This window comes from Phyllobates terribilis, unplaced genomic scaffold (assembly GCF_046119375.1).
Source record: "Phyllobates terribilis strain yellow unplaced genomic scaffold, ASM4611937v1 Scaffold_5__5_contigs__length_657084704, whole genome shotgun sequence".
NCBI lineage: Eukaryota > Metazoa > Chordata > Amphibia > Anura > Dendrobatidae > Phyllobates > Phyllobates terribilis.
In genome coordinates, this window is record NW_027362765.1 from 14,137,790 (window position 1) to 14,156,249 (window position 18,460).

General features: G+C 44.2%; 1 protein-coding gene across 2 annotated transcripts in view; it reads right to left on the bottom strand.

Annotated features, from left to right (window-relative positions):
* LOC141270496 (uncharacterized) overlaps positions 1–18,460 on the bottom strand; it is a 462,326-nt gene that overhangs the window by 36,295 nt on the left and 407,571 nt on the right. For both annotated transcript variants that reach the window (XM_073680500.1, XM_073680501.1), the window contains exon 7: positions 13,731–13,888. In XM_073680500.1, coding sequence (XP_073536601.1) covers positions 13,731–13,888 — 158 coding nt within the window. The remainder of the gene's footprint in view (positions 1–13,730; positions 13,889–18,460) is intronic.

Sequence of the window (18,460 nt, forward strand, 5' to 3'; positions counted from 1 at the left end):
GATGAAGGGTGCCATACATTCAAGGATGAGAGGTGCCATGCATACCAGGAAGAGGGATGAGGGGGTGTCATGCATAACAGGAAGAGGGATGAGGGATGCCATGCATACCAAGATGAGGGAGGGGGGCATGAATACCAGGATGAGGAGTGCCATGCATACAAGGATGAGGGGTGCCATGCATACCAGGGTGGGGACAAAGGTGTGCCATGCATACCAGGATGAGGAGTGCCATGCATACCAGGATGAGGGGTGCCATGCATACCAGGATGAGGGGTGCCATGCATACCAGGATGGGGACAAAGGTGTGCCATACATACCAGGATGAGGGGTGCCATGCATACCAGGATGAGGGGTGTCTAGCATACCAGGATGGGGATCAAGAGGTGCCATGCATACCAGGATGGGGATCAAGGGGTGCCATGCAAACCTGGATGAGGGATTGGGATGCCACGCATACCAAAATTGGTGATTGGGGTGCCATGCCTACCAAGATGGGGGATTGGGGTGACATCATATCAGCATGGGGATGAGGGGTGCCATGCATACTGTATCAGGATGGGGATTAGGGGTGCCATGAATATCAGGATGGGGGCCACATATAACAGGAAGGGGGATATTAACCCCTTTAAAGCTCAAGACGTACTAATACGCGTCAGTGCCCTGGGCTTTAAGAGCCTGACCCGTATTAGTACGTCATCGCGATCACGCGCGCACACAGGCTGTGCGGGCGCGATCGCCGCCGGGTGTCAGCTGATTGTCACAGCTGACACCCGGTACTATGTGCAGGGAGCGGTCCCGCACCGCTCCCAGCACATTAACCCCCGCAATGCAGCGATCAAAGTCGATCGCAGCATTGCGGAGGCAAGGGGAGCTGATCGCAATACTCACCTCCTCTTCCGGCCTCCAGCGCTGTCTGCCGGGGCTTCCCGGGTGTTGCCATGACAACCCGATGTCGTCATGACAACCCGATGTCGTCATGACAACATCCGGGTCACCAGACAGCAGGAAGATTTTTTGGACATGCGCAGTGCATCTTCAAACTATCTTCTCCCTGTCCAGCGCTGACTGCCTGCATGGCACAGGGATGGTGCTCAATCCCTATGCTATGCAGGCGATCAGAATAAAAAAAGTGAAAGTCCCATAGTGGGACAAAGTAAAAAAACTCCCAGAAAGTGAAAAAAAAAAAAAAAATTAAAAAAATATTTAAAAAAAAATAAAAAACATAATCCACTAAAAATAAAAATATAATGTACCCATCAATAAATATTATTATGAAAAAAAAGCAAAAAAACAATAAAAGTACACATATTTGGTATCGCCGCGTCCGTAACGACCTGACCTATAAAACTGTTCCACGAGTTAACCCCTTCAGTGAACACGGTAAAAAAAAAATAAAAAAACACGACACAAAAAACAATGCTTTATCACCATACCGCCAAACAAAAAATGGAATAACACGCGATCAAAAAGACGAATATAAATAAAAATGGTACCGCTGAAAAAGTCATCGCGTCCCGCAAAAAACAAGCCACCATACAGCTCAATCATCCGAAAAATCAAAAAGTTATAGCTCTCAGAAAAAAGCAATGCAAAAAAATTATTTTTCTATAAAATAGCTTTTATTGTGTAAAAGCGCCAAAACATAAAAAAACTATACAAATGTGGTACCGCTGTAAACGTACTGACCCGAAGAATTAAGCTACCTTATCAATTTTATCACACGCGGAGTAGAATAAAAAAATTTAAAAAGACACAATTCCTGAATTGTTGGTTTTTGTTTATTCTGCCTCCCAAAAGCTGTAATAGAAAGCGATCAAAAAATGTCACATGCCTGAAAATGGCACCAATAAAACCGTCAACTCATCCCGCAAAAAACAAGCCGTCACATGACTCTGTAGGCCAAAATATGGCAATGCAAAAACTAGATTTTACAAAATATGTGTCTTTTAGTGTGTGACAGCTGTCAATCATAAAAACCCGATATGATTCTGGTATCGCTGCAATCGCACCGACCCGAAGAATAAAGTAATCACATCACTCATACCGCACGAGGAACGGCGTAAAAAATAAACGCTAGGGTTGGGGTTGGGGTTGTGCTAATGTTAGGGTTGTTTTTTTTTTTTTTACTTTTGAAAAAAAAAACACAAGATGACGATATGGCAACTAGTGTTGAACGCAAGTGCTCGCTACTTGAGTTTGCATCGGGTGCTCGGGTGTGCACTGAGTATCGCGGGTGCTCAAGTCTCCGCCCCATATGCTTCGCGGCCCAAAAAAACCTTGCGGGGATTGCCTACCATGCACGAGCGATCCCCGCATGTTTTTTTTAAGGTGTCTAATAACCGTGAAACATGCGGGTGGGGACTCGAGCATTTCACTTGAGCACCCGTGATACATGGTGCATACCTGAGTACCCGATGCAAACTCAAGTAGCGAGCACTTGCGCTCAAGAGTAATGACAACTTATTCAATATGATGACCTAATGTTATCAAATTTTGTGTCGTACCTCTGGGTTCAAAATGTCCACTATACCTCTTAATAAAATCCTTGAGGGGTATAGTTTCCAAAATGGGGTCACTTGTGGGAGAGCTCCACTGTTTAGGCACATCAGGGGCTCTCCAAAAGCGACATGGTGTCCGCTAACAAATTGAATGGAAAATCGGCTCAAATTGTTAGCGGACACCATGTTGCGTTTGGAGAGCCCCTGTGTGCCTAAACATTGGAGCTCCCCCATAAGTGACCCCATTTTGGAAACTATACCACCCAAAGCACCTATCTAGATGCATAGTGAGAACTTGGAACCCCCAGGTGCTTCACAAATTGATTCGTAAAAATGAAAAAAAAAAAACTTTTTCATTTTTACGAATCAATTTGTGAAGCACCTAGGAGTTCCAAGTTCTCACTATGCATCTAGATAGGTGCCTTGGGGGGTCTAGTTTCCAAAATGGGGTCACTTATGGGGGAGCTCCAATCAAAAAGTCAAATGGCGCTCCTTCCCTTCCGAGCCCTGCCATGCGCCCAAACAGTGGTTTTTCCCCACATATGTGGTATCTGCGTGCCCAGGGGAAATTGCACAACAAATTTTGGGGTCCATTTTTTCTTGTTACCCCTGCGAAAATAAAAAAATTGGGTCTAAAGTAACATTTTTGTGAAAAAAGTTAAATGTTCATTTTTTTCTTCCACATTCCAAAAATTCCTGTGAAGCACCTGAAGGGTTAATAAAGTTCTTGAATGTGGTTTTGAGCACCTTGAGGGGTGCAGTTTTTAGAAAGGTGTCACTTTTGGGTATTTTCTGTCATAAAGACCTCTCAAAGTGACTTCAAATGTGATGTGGTCCCTAAAAAAATGGTTTTGTAAATTTTGTTGGAAAAATGAGAAATCGCTGGTCAACTTTTAACCCTTATAGCTCCCTAACAAAAAAAAATTTGGGTTCCAAAATTGTGCTGATGTAAAGTAGACATGTGGGAAATGTTATTTATTAACTATTTTGTGTGACATATCTCTCTGATTTAAGGGCATAAAAATTCAAATTTTGAAAATTGCAAAATTTTCAAAATTTTCGCCAAATTTCCATTTTTTTCACAAATAAACGCAAGTGATATCAAAGAAATTTTACCACAATCATGAAGTACAATATGTCACAAAAAAACAATCTCAGAATCAGGGGGATCCGTTGAAGCGTTCCAGAGTAATTACCTCATAAAGTGACAGTGGTCAGAATTGTAAAAATTGGCCTGGTCATTAACGTGCAAACCACCCTCGCGGGTAAAGGGGTTAACAGAATTGACATTACCCCTATAACAGTGTCAGCAGCAGACCCCCTCTCCCTTAACAGTGCATCATGACCACATTTTTTGCTTACATTTTTTTTCTATTTTCCTCCTCTAAAACCTAGTTGCGTCTTATGGTCCACTGCGTCTTATATTCCGAAAAATACGGTACATTAAAAACTGAACCAACAACATATATATATATACTTAAATTTAGCAAAAATAACAAGGTGAATGGCTTGTTGTGGTTGTGTATAAACAGATGTAAACAATGATGCTGCTGAATAATTGATACAGTCATTACCTTACCCTATACTGCCTAGCCACGGAGGTTAGCACCCTAAGCAACGTCAATGGTGTCCCCGCTCACTGGTGGCTGTCCCTCAAAAGCCCTAGTTAACCCTGATATATATATATATATATATATATATAAAAAATACACTGATACATTTAATAGGACCAGATATGCCTCATGGTATATACAGTGGGGAAAATAAGTATTTGATACTCTGCCGATTTTGCAAGTTTTCCAACCTACAATGAATGGAGAGGTCTGTAATTTTTATCGTAGGTACACTTCAACTGTAAGAGACAGAATCTAAAAATAAAAACCAGAAAATCACATTGTATGATTTTTACATAATTAATTTGCATTTTATTTCAATGAAGAAAAAATCTTTGTGTTTTTACGAAGATTTGAATGCTGGAATTTATCTACTTATCTTTTTCCTGTGTCACCGCAAGTTTCCTCTGCACAGATCTTCTGTATATGGCTGAGCTGACATGTCTCTTCTTTTTCGCTAAATTAGAGTTACTCCTGTGAGGATTTTACCGAATCAACTCCAATATAGACAGTTCAGTACTGAGGTGACTAGAATTGAGTTGCTGGAAGATGCTGAGCACGGCCAATGGCACAGACCACGCAGCTGCTATGGGGCCCGTTTGTCGGAGGGGGCCCACCCAGCATCACACGTTCAATTTTAGTGGCATCCTGGATGCCATTGCAGTTGAATGCAATGATGAAAGAGGGAAGCCGTATCATTCTCTCGGTATCTGAGCTCTGACGTCTTAGTGCAACAGGTGCGATGTCATCATTTCATTGCGCCGCTGTGCAGAGCAGTAAAGAGCTTCAGAACACAGGAAATGGAGACCGGAGCAGAGGGGGAACAAGGAGAGAGATTTTATCTTTATTTGAAACTTCCTTCTTGGAAGCTGGGACCTAGGTTTATTGGACTCTATAAAATAACCGCCGTCATTAACCCCTTTACAACCCAAGGTGGTTTGCACATTAATGACCGGGCCAATTTTTACAATTCTGACCACTGTCACTTTATGAAGTCACTTTGAGGGGTCTTTAGGACAGAAAATACCCAAAAGTGATACCATTCTAAAAACTGCACCCCTCAAGGTGCTCAAAACCACATTCAAGAACTTCATTAACCCTTCAGGTGCTTCACAGGAATTTTTGGAATGTGGAAGAAAAAAATTAACATTTAACTTTCACAAAAATGTTACTTTAGACCCAATTTTTTTTATTTTCGCAGTTGTAACAGGAAAAAATGGACCCCAAAATTTGCTGTGCAATTTCCCCTGAGCACACCGATACCCCATATGTGAGAAAAAAACACTGCTTGGGCACACAGCAGAGGTTCGGAAGGGAAGGAGCGCCATTTGACTTTTTGAATGTAAAATTTGCTTGAATAATTAGCGGATGCCATGTTGCATTTGGGGAGCCCCTGATGTGCCTAAACAATGGGAACCCCCCACAATTAACACCACTTTGGAAACTAGACTCCTCAGGGAACTTATCTAGATGTGTGGTGAGCACCTTGAACCCCCAGGGGCTTCAGAGAAGTTTAGAACATTGAGCCGTAAAAATAAAATTTTCACATTTTTCCCACAAAAATGTTTTTCAGCCCCCAATTTTGCATTTTCATAAGGGTAACAGGAGAAATTGCACCTTGAAATTTGTTGTGCAATTCCTCCCGAGCATGCAGATACCCCATATGTGGAGGAAAACCACTGTTTGGGCGCACGGCAGGGCTCGGAAGGGAAGGAGCGCCATTTGACTTTTTGAATGTAATATTTGCTTGAATAATTAGTGGACGCCATGTTGCGTTTGGAGAGCCCCTGATGTGCCCCCCCCCACAAGTGACACTATTTTGGAAACTAGACCCCTCATGGAACTTATCTAGATGTGTGGTGAGCACCTTGAACCCCCAAGTGCTTTACAGAAGTTTATAACATGGAGCCGTGAAAATAAAACAATCAAACTTTTTACACAAAAATAATGTTTTAGCCCCAATTTTTTTATTTTCACAAGGGTAAGAGGAGAAAATGGACCCCAAAAAAGATTTGTGCAATTTCTCCTGAGAACGCCAATACCCCATATGTGGGGAAAATACAGTGTTTGGGTGCACAGCAGAGTTCAGAAGGGAAGGAGTACTGTGTGACTTTTTGAACGCAAAATTGTCTGGAATCGAGAGCGGACGCCATGTCGCGTTTGGAGAGCCCCTGACGCACCTAAATAGTGGAAAGCCCCCATAAGTGACCTCATTTTGGAAACTACACCCCTCAAGGATTTTATCAAGGGGTATAGTGAACATTTTGAACCCAGAGGTATGACACAGAATTTGATAACATTAGGTCATCATATTGAATAAGTGGTCATTAGTCTTGAGCGCAAGTGCTCGCTACTTGAGTTTGCATCGGGTATTCAGGTATGCACCATGTATCGTGGGTGCCCGAGTGACACGCTCGAGTCCCCTCCCGCATGTTTCACGGTTATTAGACACCCAAAAAAAACATGCGGGGATCACTCGTGCATGGCAGGCAATCCTCGCAAAGTTTTTTGGGGGGCGGAGACTCGAGCATGTCACTCGAGCACCCGCGATACTCACCCGAGCACCCGATGCAAACTCAAGTAGCGAGCACTTGCGTACAACACTAGTCACCATCTTTTTTTTTTACTTTTGAAAAAAAATCCCAACCCTAATGCAACCCCAAACCTAACCCCAACCCTAACCCTAGCCCAACTCTAACCCCAACCCCAACCATAACCCTATCCTAACCTTAGCCCAACCCTAACCCTAGCCCAACCCTAACCCTAGCCCAATCCTAACCCTAGCCAAACCCCAACCCAACCCTAGAGTTTATTTTTTACGCCGTTCCTCGTGCATTATAAGTGATTAGACTACTTTATTCTTCGGGTCGGTGCGATTACAGCGATACCAGAATCATATCGGGTTTTTATGATTGACAGCTGTCACACACTAAAAGACGCATTTTTTTGTAAAATCTAGTTTTTGCATCGCCATATTTTGAGAGCTATAATTTTTCCATATTTTGGCCAACAGAGTCATGTGATGGCTTGTTTTTTGCGGGACAAGTTGACGTTTAATTGGTACCATTTTCAGGCACGTGACATTTTTTGATCGCTTTCTATTCCGATTTTTGGAAGGCAGAATAAACAAAAAACAACAATTTAGGAATTGTTTTTTTTTTAATTTTTTTTATGCTGTTCCGCGTGTGGTAAAATTGATAAGGTAGCTTTATTCTTTGGGTCAGTACGTTTACAGTGGTATCACATTTATATAATTTTTCTATGTTTTGGCGCTTTTACACAATAAAAGCTATTTTATAGAAAAAAATTTTTTATTTGCATTGCTTTATTCTGAGAGCTATAACTTTTTTATTTTTCGGCTGATGGAGCTGTATGGCGGCTTGTTTTTTGCGGGACGAGATGACGTTTTCATCGGTACCATTTTTATTTATATTCGTCTTTTTTGATTGCGTGTTATTCTATTTTTGTTTGGCGGTATGATGATAAAGCATTGTTTTTTGCTTGGTTTTTTATTTATTTTTTTACAGTGTTCACTAAAGGGGTTAACTAGTGGGACAGTTTTATAGGTCAGGTCATTCCGGACGCGGCGATACCAAATATGTGTACTTTTATTGGTTGTTTTTTTTCATAATAATATTTATTGATTGGTACATTATATTTTTATTTCTGGTGGATTACTTTTTTATTTTATTTTTTTATATTTTTACAAATTTTTTTCTTTTTCCATTTTTTAACACTTTTTACTTTTATACTTTGTCCCACTATGGTACTTTCACTTTTTTTTACTCTGATCGCATGTATAGCATAGGCATGGAGCACCATCCCTGTGTTATACAGGCTGTCAGCGCTGCAGAGATACTTTGGTCATGCACTGTGCATGACCAAAGCATCTTCCTGCTGTCTGGTGACCAAGATATTGTCATGATAACATCGGGTCATCATGGTAACATACGGGAAGCCGCGGCAGACATCGTCTCCAACGTCGTTCTCTACAATACTTGGTGCACTGGAAAGGCTATGGTCCAGAGGAGAGGATGTGGATTTCAGCGTCAGAGGTGAATGCTCCCAGATTGGTTTGCTCACTCCGCACCTCTTTTCCTGAGAAATCAGGTCCTGTGTGTCCAGAGGCCACTCGTAGACGGGGGAGTTTTGTCACGAGTAGTATGTCAGAAGTGACAGACAGTCGCCCTGCAGTAGGTCTCTATGTTTGGAATTGCAGCAGCTTCTTAGTTAAGAGACTGTTTTTAGGACCAAGCGGCTACCTCCCACTGCTAATTAGCTCTTTGGCCTGGGTGTATAAATACCTGGTATGTCTGAGAGGGAGTTACCGGCTATATTCATTTCTACTTGTGAGGCTTAGCAGGAGCAGTACTTCATCCTCTCTGGAGCTTGAGGCCATGTGCATATTTAAAGTTCATCTAAAGCTAAGCTATTTCCCCCTGTTTTGTCTACTCTTGTTGCCTATAGAGTTTAGTGGAGGTTGACTAGTGCTCATCTCCTCCCATCCCTAGCCGTAGCCATACGCCAGGGAAAGAAAGGGCAAGGAACGCATGCGGCAATTGCTGAAGAGGCAATATAGGGACGGTAGTTGAGACAGGGTGATGCTAGACCAGACTAGGAGGTCTCCACTTCCCCTTTTCTCTAGTGTCTGGACTCCCTTTCCCTTTTCCCTCTGTGTTGCACTAGCTTTTCCCACACCTGGCGTGACACTTTTATGCTGAAGGGAGAGACCTGCCCACACACCCCCTGGGATGACATCACGTGGGCTGGGCTCTAGCCTTTATAATTTTATTAGAATCTCCACTTCTGGGATAATTTCTCGCTGGTTAACCGTAGTAGCCCGAAAATTATACCATATTTTCCGTTATGAATTTAACTTTTCCCAGCAACCACCCACGATATAGCTATAGAATAAAATTTACTCAGCTAGATGTAAATTGTCGCAGGTCTGTGTCAGAGGAAAGCGCATTACATCTACATTGACAGTGGCATTACATGACATATCAGATCTGGGAGGGTTGTCAGGAATGTATCGGGCAACCAACCATGCCAGATCAGTTCCCAATAGCACATTAGTGGGGAGATTCTCTGACACCCCCACTTCCCTTAACCCCCTCCCCGAAACCCCAGTCCAGGAAAACTCGGGCCATCGGTATGGGACGGCGAACACCCCCAAACCTGGTGACAGTCAGGGTCTTCCCAGGGATGAGTTCCTCTGGTAACACGAACTCAGGGCGGATGAAGGTACGTTCTGCGCCAGTGTCCTTAAGGCCAACAGTAATGGTGTTGCCCACAGTAACTGGTTGTAAGTTCTTATGGGCCCGGCAAATCGCCCCACCCACAAAAAGAATGGCTGCAGTAGGCCCTGGGACCTCAGGTGTGGTGTCCATCTTCTGCCTCTCCGGGCAGACAAGGCTGGTGTGACCCGTTTGGTCACAAATATAACACACAAGTCAAATGCAGGCCAGGTGTTGGAAGATGAGGCAAGACACGCTGAGAGGCGGCTGGCTGCAACACTGGGGGTGGTTGTAAGCTTACCCCCTTTCCAGCTGGTGGTGGCTGACTTCCGCACCTCTGGTGTGCGGTTGGCCTCTTAGGCATCTGCGATCTGGGCTGCTTTGGCGGCCTCCTTTGGCTCCTGGTCCAGCACAAACTGTCGCACTTCCACTAGGCAAAGACAAAGAAATTGGTCCTTCACCATCAGATCCTTGAGGTCCTCAAAGGTGGTGACTGACAGTCCTTGGACCCACTGTTCAATTTTCTACCACATCTCCATAACCATCATGTGCTCCTCGCTGGAGGGCTCTGAACCTTTTCCGGTAAACCTCCGGAGTTAGCTGGTACTTATCAGGGCCTGCTTGATGGCCTCATAGTCTCCATCTTGTTCTCAAGGGAGAGAAGCAAACACCTCCAGAGCTTTTCCTCTGATCCCTAGGGTTAAATACCTGGCCCACTTGTCTTTAGGCAGTTGATACTGTCTGCAGGCTTTTTCAAATCCTCGCAGAAATGTGTCCAAGTCCCCATCCTTTTCCATTACAGGAAAATGCTCCGGACGGGGTTTAAAGAGGTTGATGCTGCTGGACTCACGGATCAGCAGGGTGGAGGGCTCCTTCTAAATCCGGGTTAGCTACAGCTGGTGCAGATGCTCCTCTTGGGCTTGTCGCTCAGCTCTCTCAGCCTGGGCCTCTTGCTAAGCAGCCTCTCGGTCAGCTTGGTCCTGTCGCTCAGCTCTCTCGGCCTGGGCCTCTCACTCGGCTCTCTCAGCTTGGGCTTCTCACACCTCTCGGTCGGTTTAGGCCCGTTGCTCTGCTTGCTCCTGGAATTTCAGGATCAGCTGCAGTCGTCCATCACAATTGTCTGCGGCGAGCAGCTCCAAGGCCATCTACCGGTGGGGGTCCACACTACACTGGCCGGCGGGTCTGGCTGGCAATCACAGGTGGGACCCATGCAGCAGCGCCTTCCGGGCCTTGGCTGGTCGCCCCATCATCGGGGCTCTGCTGTCGGACGAGCCCTGCAGCACCTTGCAACAGTTCAGCAATCATTTGGGCCTGTTTTTTGCCCATGGGGTTTATCTGTCTCAGCTTACAGAGGGCAGTGATAGTGTCCTCCGACTGCTGGTGATACCAGGGCTCTCCACGCGTAGCCATCATTGGCAAATAAAAGATAGGAAAAACAAGAGAAGGGGGGTGATGCAACTTCTACACGTACAGTAATGTCTCAGATAAAAAAAAATATTAAAACACTGAGTTTGATTTCTTAAAATGCCGCACAGAATTCTCGCAAGAATCATGCAAGTTTTCAGTGACAGGAATGATTGCTCATTTCAGCCACTGATGTTCTGTAATATCCCACCGCTTGCCACCAATTTGTCAAGGTTCCACAGCGACGACACCGGGGAGATCACACAATATCTCACCGTTGCCGTCACTCTATCAGGATTTCGTCAGGGATCCGTGTGAACACGATCCCGACTACTCACTACTTCGGTATCGGCAAGAGAACAGTGGGAGTATGGTGTCACACCTCCGGATTCCAACGCATAGAATGTGTATACGCCCCCGTACGGTCACTGTCAGCTTCTCGCTAGCCCAATTATTATTATTCGCAGCCACTACCGGCCAGATTTGAAATATAATAAAGGCCTGGTCGGACACCTGAGTTCTGGTAGCGTATGGCTTCAGGGGAGGGAACGATTACAGAGCAAAAGAAACAAAACTCGTAGAGTTGATTCAATATAAGTGGAGAGGAGATACTCAGTTTGATTAGACTGTTATCGAACGTGATCCTTTGCTATAATAAATATATGCTCCCGGCAAAGAATACCAACACCCCCCTTCCGTTGTGTCTTTTATGCTGAAGGAAGAGACCTGCCCACACACCCCATGGGATGACATCACGTGGGCTGGGCTCTAGCCTTCATAATTTTATTAGAATCTCCACTTCTGGGATAATTTTTCGCTAGTTGACCATGCAGCCCAAAAATGATACCATATTTTCCGTTATGAATTTACCTTTCTCCAGAGACCACACATGATAACTGCGGTCTGTTATTTTGTTACTTTTGCACCACAGCTCACCAGGGGGGTTCACAGCTACGGGAAAATAAGCATATTGTTCCTTGGCTGACTGCCACTAAAAATATAGGTCCCATTATTATCAGAATTATGGAACTTCCAATATTCCATATTTCATGTCGGCTCCAGCCCGGCTGCCAACCCCTGTTAAATTCCTTTTGACGTCCTGGGAATAAAGCTTCCTCAGCTAGATGTAAATTGTTGCAGGTCTGTGTCAGAGGAAAGCACACTTGTAGTCTAATTGGGTTTTTAGAACCTCTCTTTGTACTAGCATCTGTTTACAAGTTACTTCTGCTGTGTGTGTTAATTTGCATAGGAGCAGATGGTCCAAGTGTCAGCTCTTGGTCCTTTGACAAATGGTGGATAAGGGAGGGGGAATGAAGAGGGGTCTGGGAAAGAAAATTCTTAATATCTATGACATTAACTAAATCTTATTTCTGGTTAAAACATTTCCCACATTCTGAACATGAAAATGGCTTCTCACCTAAGTGAGATCTCTGGTGTCAAACAAGATCTGATTTCTGGTTAAAACATCTCCCACATTTAGAACAAATAAATCTTTTCTCCGCTGTGGGAATTTTTTGATGTTTAAGAAAAGACATTTTGGGGGAAAACTATTTCCATATTCTGAACATGAAAATAATTTCTTTGCTTTAGGAGCAGTTTTTAATGCTTATTTTGTGACTCATTTTCCTTTTTTTTTTCTTTTTTTTTAATATATAGTTTTTATTAATATTTTCAAAAAGGAAACATAACATACCAAATCAAGGTAATAATCAAATGCCTGTTCGCAGTATAAAGTGATAATTCTCACTTGTTTGACTGGTAAAGCAAAACAATATAAACAATATAAAAACTTAATAACATTATAACTTATACAAATTATTGAAACCATCTTGTTAGATTACAACACCTATATTAGTATTATAGACCATTACCAAATGATCCCTCCATCCCACTCTCTATCCCCCTCCCTTAAATTAGGCACCGTGAACCTAGGTTATCTTTAAGATCTTCCAGAATGTACCATGCTGTTGGAAGTGAAGGGTTCCACCACTTTCCTTTTTTCATCTAACGAGCAGCAATTTACAATAAACGGTTTCCATTTCGGAAGAAATTTGCCAGCCTGCGTCTCCTTATTGCTAAGGGCGTCCTGTTGCCCCACTCCCATAAAATGTTTCATTTGAGCTGTCAGCTCTTCAATGTGGGGTGTGTTGGGGTCTAGCCAATATTTAATGAATTGTTTTTTTGCCAGGATAAGTAGGGTGTGGAGCAATTTGGGAGGGTTTCCCCTCTTCCCCTCAGGGTTCTCTGTGTAGTTCCAAAAATGTAACAAGGCAGGATAGGGGGAGAGAGTATACCCGGGAGCCCAAATGGTGTTGATCATATCTAGTACTTGTTCCCAATATAAAACTGAGGCTGGGCATGACCATAGGCCGTGCATGACGTCGGAGAGTGGAAGGTGGCATTTAGGGCAAGCTGTTAGCCTGTTTGACAGCGGATCTTTTTTAGGTATGTTAAATGCATAGATGGCGCCATGCATGATTTTATATTGTGCTTCTCTCCAAGCTTCGTTTATAATGTGTTTTCTTAGTAAATTCCAGCCTGACCTGATCTTATCAGAGATTTCCACATCTTCCAACTGTTGTCTCCAATATTTGAAGAAAGTATCTGGGTGAACTCCTAGTAGATTAGATCTCATTACAGAATAAAGGACAGATATTGAAGGGGTACCCTTTGGAGACAACAGAATGACATCCAACTCATTTTGAGAGACCTCAAAGGTCACATCTTTTAAATTGGCCATAACAGATAGTTTAATTTGTTCATATTGTAAATAGTGTTGGGGAGGTAGATTCTAGCTGTCCCAACACTCGGTACAGGTCATCCATCTCTGCTCAGTTGGATGAAAAAGATGAGATACGTTGTCTACACCTGCCTGCCACCATTTCAGAAATAGTTTATTTTTATTACCCTGGGGGAATTCTGGGTTCTGCCATATCTTCATTTTCCTTATTAATCTGTAATGAATCAGAAGACAGCACCTGTTTCAAAGGATCAAATGATTGATCTTTGCTGTGAAGGGATGATGGTAAATGTGGAGTAGTCACATGCACTTCAATTGTATCTAGTGGGATCTCAATATTATCGGATTTGGAAATTGAAGATGTCAGCTGTCCCTCTGATCTCCTGGTATATTCATCTGTCAAGAATAAAACCAATTATTGTTTTTGAATAAAATATCCTTGAATTTTATATTTTTCAACATTTCTATTTAAAGTGATTGTAGAAATGGCAAGTTATTTTAAAATATTAAATTATTCAGCAAGACAATGACAGTTCACAAACTAATAGAAAACCTCATAGAATGAACCAGTGGAGAGTGGTGTTCAACTGTTCATTCTGCCTCCCAAATATGGAACAAAAAGCCACCAATGTTATGTAGACCATAACACCAATAAAAAATTACTCCTCTCACAAAATACAAGACCCCACTCAGGTCCATCATCAGTCAGTGGAAAAACAGAAGTTTCCACATTATTAGTGACTCAAAGGCTCTTGAAAAACAACATGGCTTCCATAAACCAATCCAGCAATATCCGCTCTCCCAAAGTCAAATCTCCCCCTCGCTTCTGAGCCTTGCAGTGTGCCCAAACCATATTAAGCATCCATGTATTTGGCATTACTATAGTGAGAATAACCCACTTAATTCACAGTATGTGTGTCTCCAGGAGCACAATCTGGGCACTATGTATTGGGCAATACAATTACATATTTGCAATTTTCACTCTCCAACTTCCACGGTGTGCCAATTTCCGGAAAGTGCATGTGGAGTCAAAATAGTCACTACTTTTAAAGATTAATTTGTTTCCTATTATCCTGTGTGAAAAATTCCAAACTTATACCCACATAAAGTGACACACGTCAGATTTGAAGAATGGGGCCTGATTAGGAACACAAAACTGACTGCAGGAAATGGTTAAAATCAGAGTATTTTTGGGCATTAACTACTGTAGTCAAAAACTGTGACTATAGACAATAAACACATCTACTGAAATGATCACACTCAATAGTCTTCATCAGAAAAAAAATGAGTAACTAGTGGTGAAACCTCTCTGGGGTAATTGGAGTGTGGGGCTCGGTGGCTTGTGGCAATCTAAACTATCATAAGGGACAATATTTTCTGTCAGATGAGTTTCTTGAAAAAATATTAGACATTTAAAAGGTACTTTTTATATTAGTGCAGAACTGAGGTGTATTAAATTTAGATCTTGGGCATTTGGAAGAGGCAATGGAAATAACGTCTTTTTGTGCAAAGTGTCTTCGGCGCTAAGTGGCAGTTATTTCAGAGGCAGTTAGTCAGGGCAGGAATCAGGTAACCCTCACTTTGACTGCTTACTCTCTTTTAACTATGTTTTTGTTAGTTTTCACTCTTTCCCCTGTAGTCCGCCACTTTCTACTAACCCCCCTAATCCCTACATCTAGTAATGAACTCTTCATCTCTCCCTCCATCCTTCCCATCCATCTCACCTCCTCTTCAGAATTGTTCCTCAACATTCAATCCTGAGTCTCCAAACACACACAACCACCCCATGTCCTCTCCTACTCCCACCTGCTAACACTTTCTCTGCTCCTCCTCACTGCCAGCGACATCTCTCCGAATCCTGGTCCTCCTCACCATATCCCCACAGTCACTTCTACTTCCTATCCACGGTCTACCACAAACTCTCGCAACCTTTCTAACCTCATACCCATCCACCCAGTCCTCGCTTCCCCAGTTGCACTAACAGAAGCTCTATGGAACGCTCGCTCTGTCTGCAACAAACTTACCTACATCCATGATCTTTTCATTACTAACAAACTTTTCTTCCTCACCATCACCGAAACCTGGCTCAACCCCTCTGACATGGCCTCTCCTGCCACACTTTCGCATGGCGGATTCCACCTTTCCCACACCCCCCGCCTCTGTGGCAAACATGTTGGAGGCATAAGTTTTCTCCTGTCAGACACCTGCGCCTTCACCCAAATCCCACTACCGCCCTCCGTTAGTGCACCTCAAAAGAAAGGAGAGTATGTGCACATCTACTCCCCGTACAACCTCCAACTGGCTGTCATTTACTGCTCCCCAGGGCCAGACACCATTTTCTTCAACCACGTCACCACCTGGCTGCTTCACTTCCTTTCCACTGACATCCCTACTATTATGGCCGACTTCAATATCCCCATTGACACTTTCTCACTCTCCTATCCCTCACTTCCTCCTTCAGCCTTGCTCAATGGTCTGCTGCAGCCACTTACAAAGATGGCCACACACTAGACACCATCTTCACCCGCCTCTGTACCCTATCTAACCTCTCTAACTCTCCTCAACCCTCTTTCTGACCACAACCTACTTACATTCTCTGCCCTCTCCTCTCCAGGTCCACAATTCCCACAACACAAACATGCACACCCTCGCAGAAATCTCAAACACCTTGACCTACACTCACTCTCTGAATCCCTTCTCCCTCTTACAGACAAAAATCCCTTACACGACACAGATGTTGCTGCTGCATTATGTAACACTACAACAGCTGCAGCTCTCAATTCGGTCGCCCCTCTCACACATACCAAAAGCTCGCACATTCAATAGGCAACCCTGGCACACCAACCTGACTCAAGAACTGCGACAGGCCTCCATGGTTGCTGAGCGGAAATGGAAAAAGTCCCACTCCAATGAGCACTTCATCGCATTCAAACAGTCCCCCACTACTTTCAATTCCACACTCACTGCAGCAAAACAAACCTCTTTATCTCTCATATCCTCCCTGTCTCACAACACCAAACAGCTATTCAACACTTTCAATTCTCTCCTACGTCCCCAGCGCCTCCGCCCTCTCCTCTCATCTGAAGAGTTTGCCTCATTCTTCAATTAGAAGATTGACACCAGGCAAGGATTTTGCCTAAAGTTCCCACAGCCCCTCCTCAGATCTACTCAACCTTCCTTCTCCAAAACCAACTTCTCTACCATTACAAAAGATCTAGTTTCCTCTTTACTCTCCAAATCACATCTCACCACCTGTGAACTTGACCCAATCCTGTCCCACCTCATCCCTAACCTTACCAGTGTCTTCAACCCAACCTTAACCCACCTTTTCAACCTGTCACTAACAATAGGCGTCTTCGCCTCATGTTTCAAACATGCCTCAATCAAACCAATCCTCAAAAAGCCCTCCCTCGACCCATCTTCTCTGACTAGCTATCGCCTCATATCACTTCTCCCCTATGCCTCAAAACTACTGGAACAACATGTCCACCTTGAACTGTCCTCCCACCTCTCCTCCTGCTCCCTCTTCGACCGCTTACAATCTGGTTTCCGACCGCATCACTCCACTGAAACTGCCCTGACTAAAGTCACCAACGACCTACTAACCGCCAAATCCAAGCGCCACTGCTCCGTTGTCCTACTCCTGGACCTGTCATCTGCCTTTGACACAGTGGACCATTCCCTCTTACTACAGACTCTCTCATTTCTTGGCATCATGGACTTGGCCCTATCTTGGATCTCTTGATACCCAACACACCGGACAATCAGCATCTCCCACTCACACACCACCTCCTCATCATCCCACCCCCTATCTGTCGGTGTCCCCCAAGGCTTAATTCTAGGGCCCCTGCTCTTCTCTATCTACACCTTCAGCCTGAGACAGCTCATAGAGTCTCATGGCTTTCAGTATCACCTCTATGCTGACGACACACAGATCTACCTCTCTGGATGTAATATCAACTCCTTACTTACCAGAATCTCACAATGTCTGTCTGCTATTTCATCCTTCTCTACTAGATTTCTAAAACTTAAAGAAGTTGTCCACTACTTTCACATTGATGCCCTATCCTCAGGATAGGGCATCAATGTTTGATCAGCCAGGGTCCCGCACGCGGCATCCCTGCAGATCAGCTGTTATCGATGCCGGCGGTGGCGACTGCGGGTCGGAAGTCCTTACCTGCGGTGCTTGGCCGTCCATCTGTAGTGGCCGCCGCGGGGTACTGCACACCCGCCTCCTATTTAATTGAATGGGAGGCGGATGTGCCTTAACAAGCGGCGGCCACTACAACTTGATGGCCAAGCACCGCAGGAAAGGACTTCCGGCCGGCAGCCACCGTCGGCACCGATAACAGCTGATCAGCGGGGGTGCTGAGCGCAGAACCCCGGCCGATCATACATTGATACCCTATCCTAAGGATAGGGCATCAATTTCAAAGTACTGGACAACCCCTTTAACATGGATAAAACTGAATTTATCATCTTCCCCCCACCTCAATCAACCCCCTCATCTGACCTATCCATCAAAGTTAATGGCTGCCCACTCTCCCCAGTCCAACAAGCTCGCTGCCTTGGGGTAACCCTGGACTCTGACCTCTCCTTCAAACAACATATTCAAATCCTTTCCAGTTCCTGCCGACTTCAAATCAAAAATATCTCCCGGATCCGCACATTCCTCAGCAAAGACTCTGCAACAACACTAGTGCAAGCCCTCATCATCTGCGCTGTGGTCTCCTGTCTAACATTCTTGCACCCCTTCAATCTATCCTAAACTCTGCTGCCTGACTAATCTACCTGTCCCCCTGCTACTCCCCAGACTCTCCCCTCTGTCAATCCCTTTACTGGCTTCCCATAGCCCAGAGACTCAAGTTCAAGACCCTAACCCTGGCATACAAAGCCATCCACAACCTGTCTCCCCCATACATCTGTGACCTAGTCTCCCGGTACTTACCTACACGCTACATCTGATCT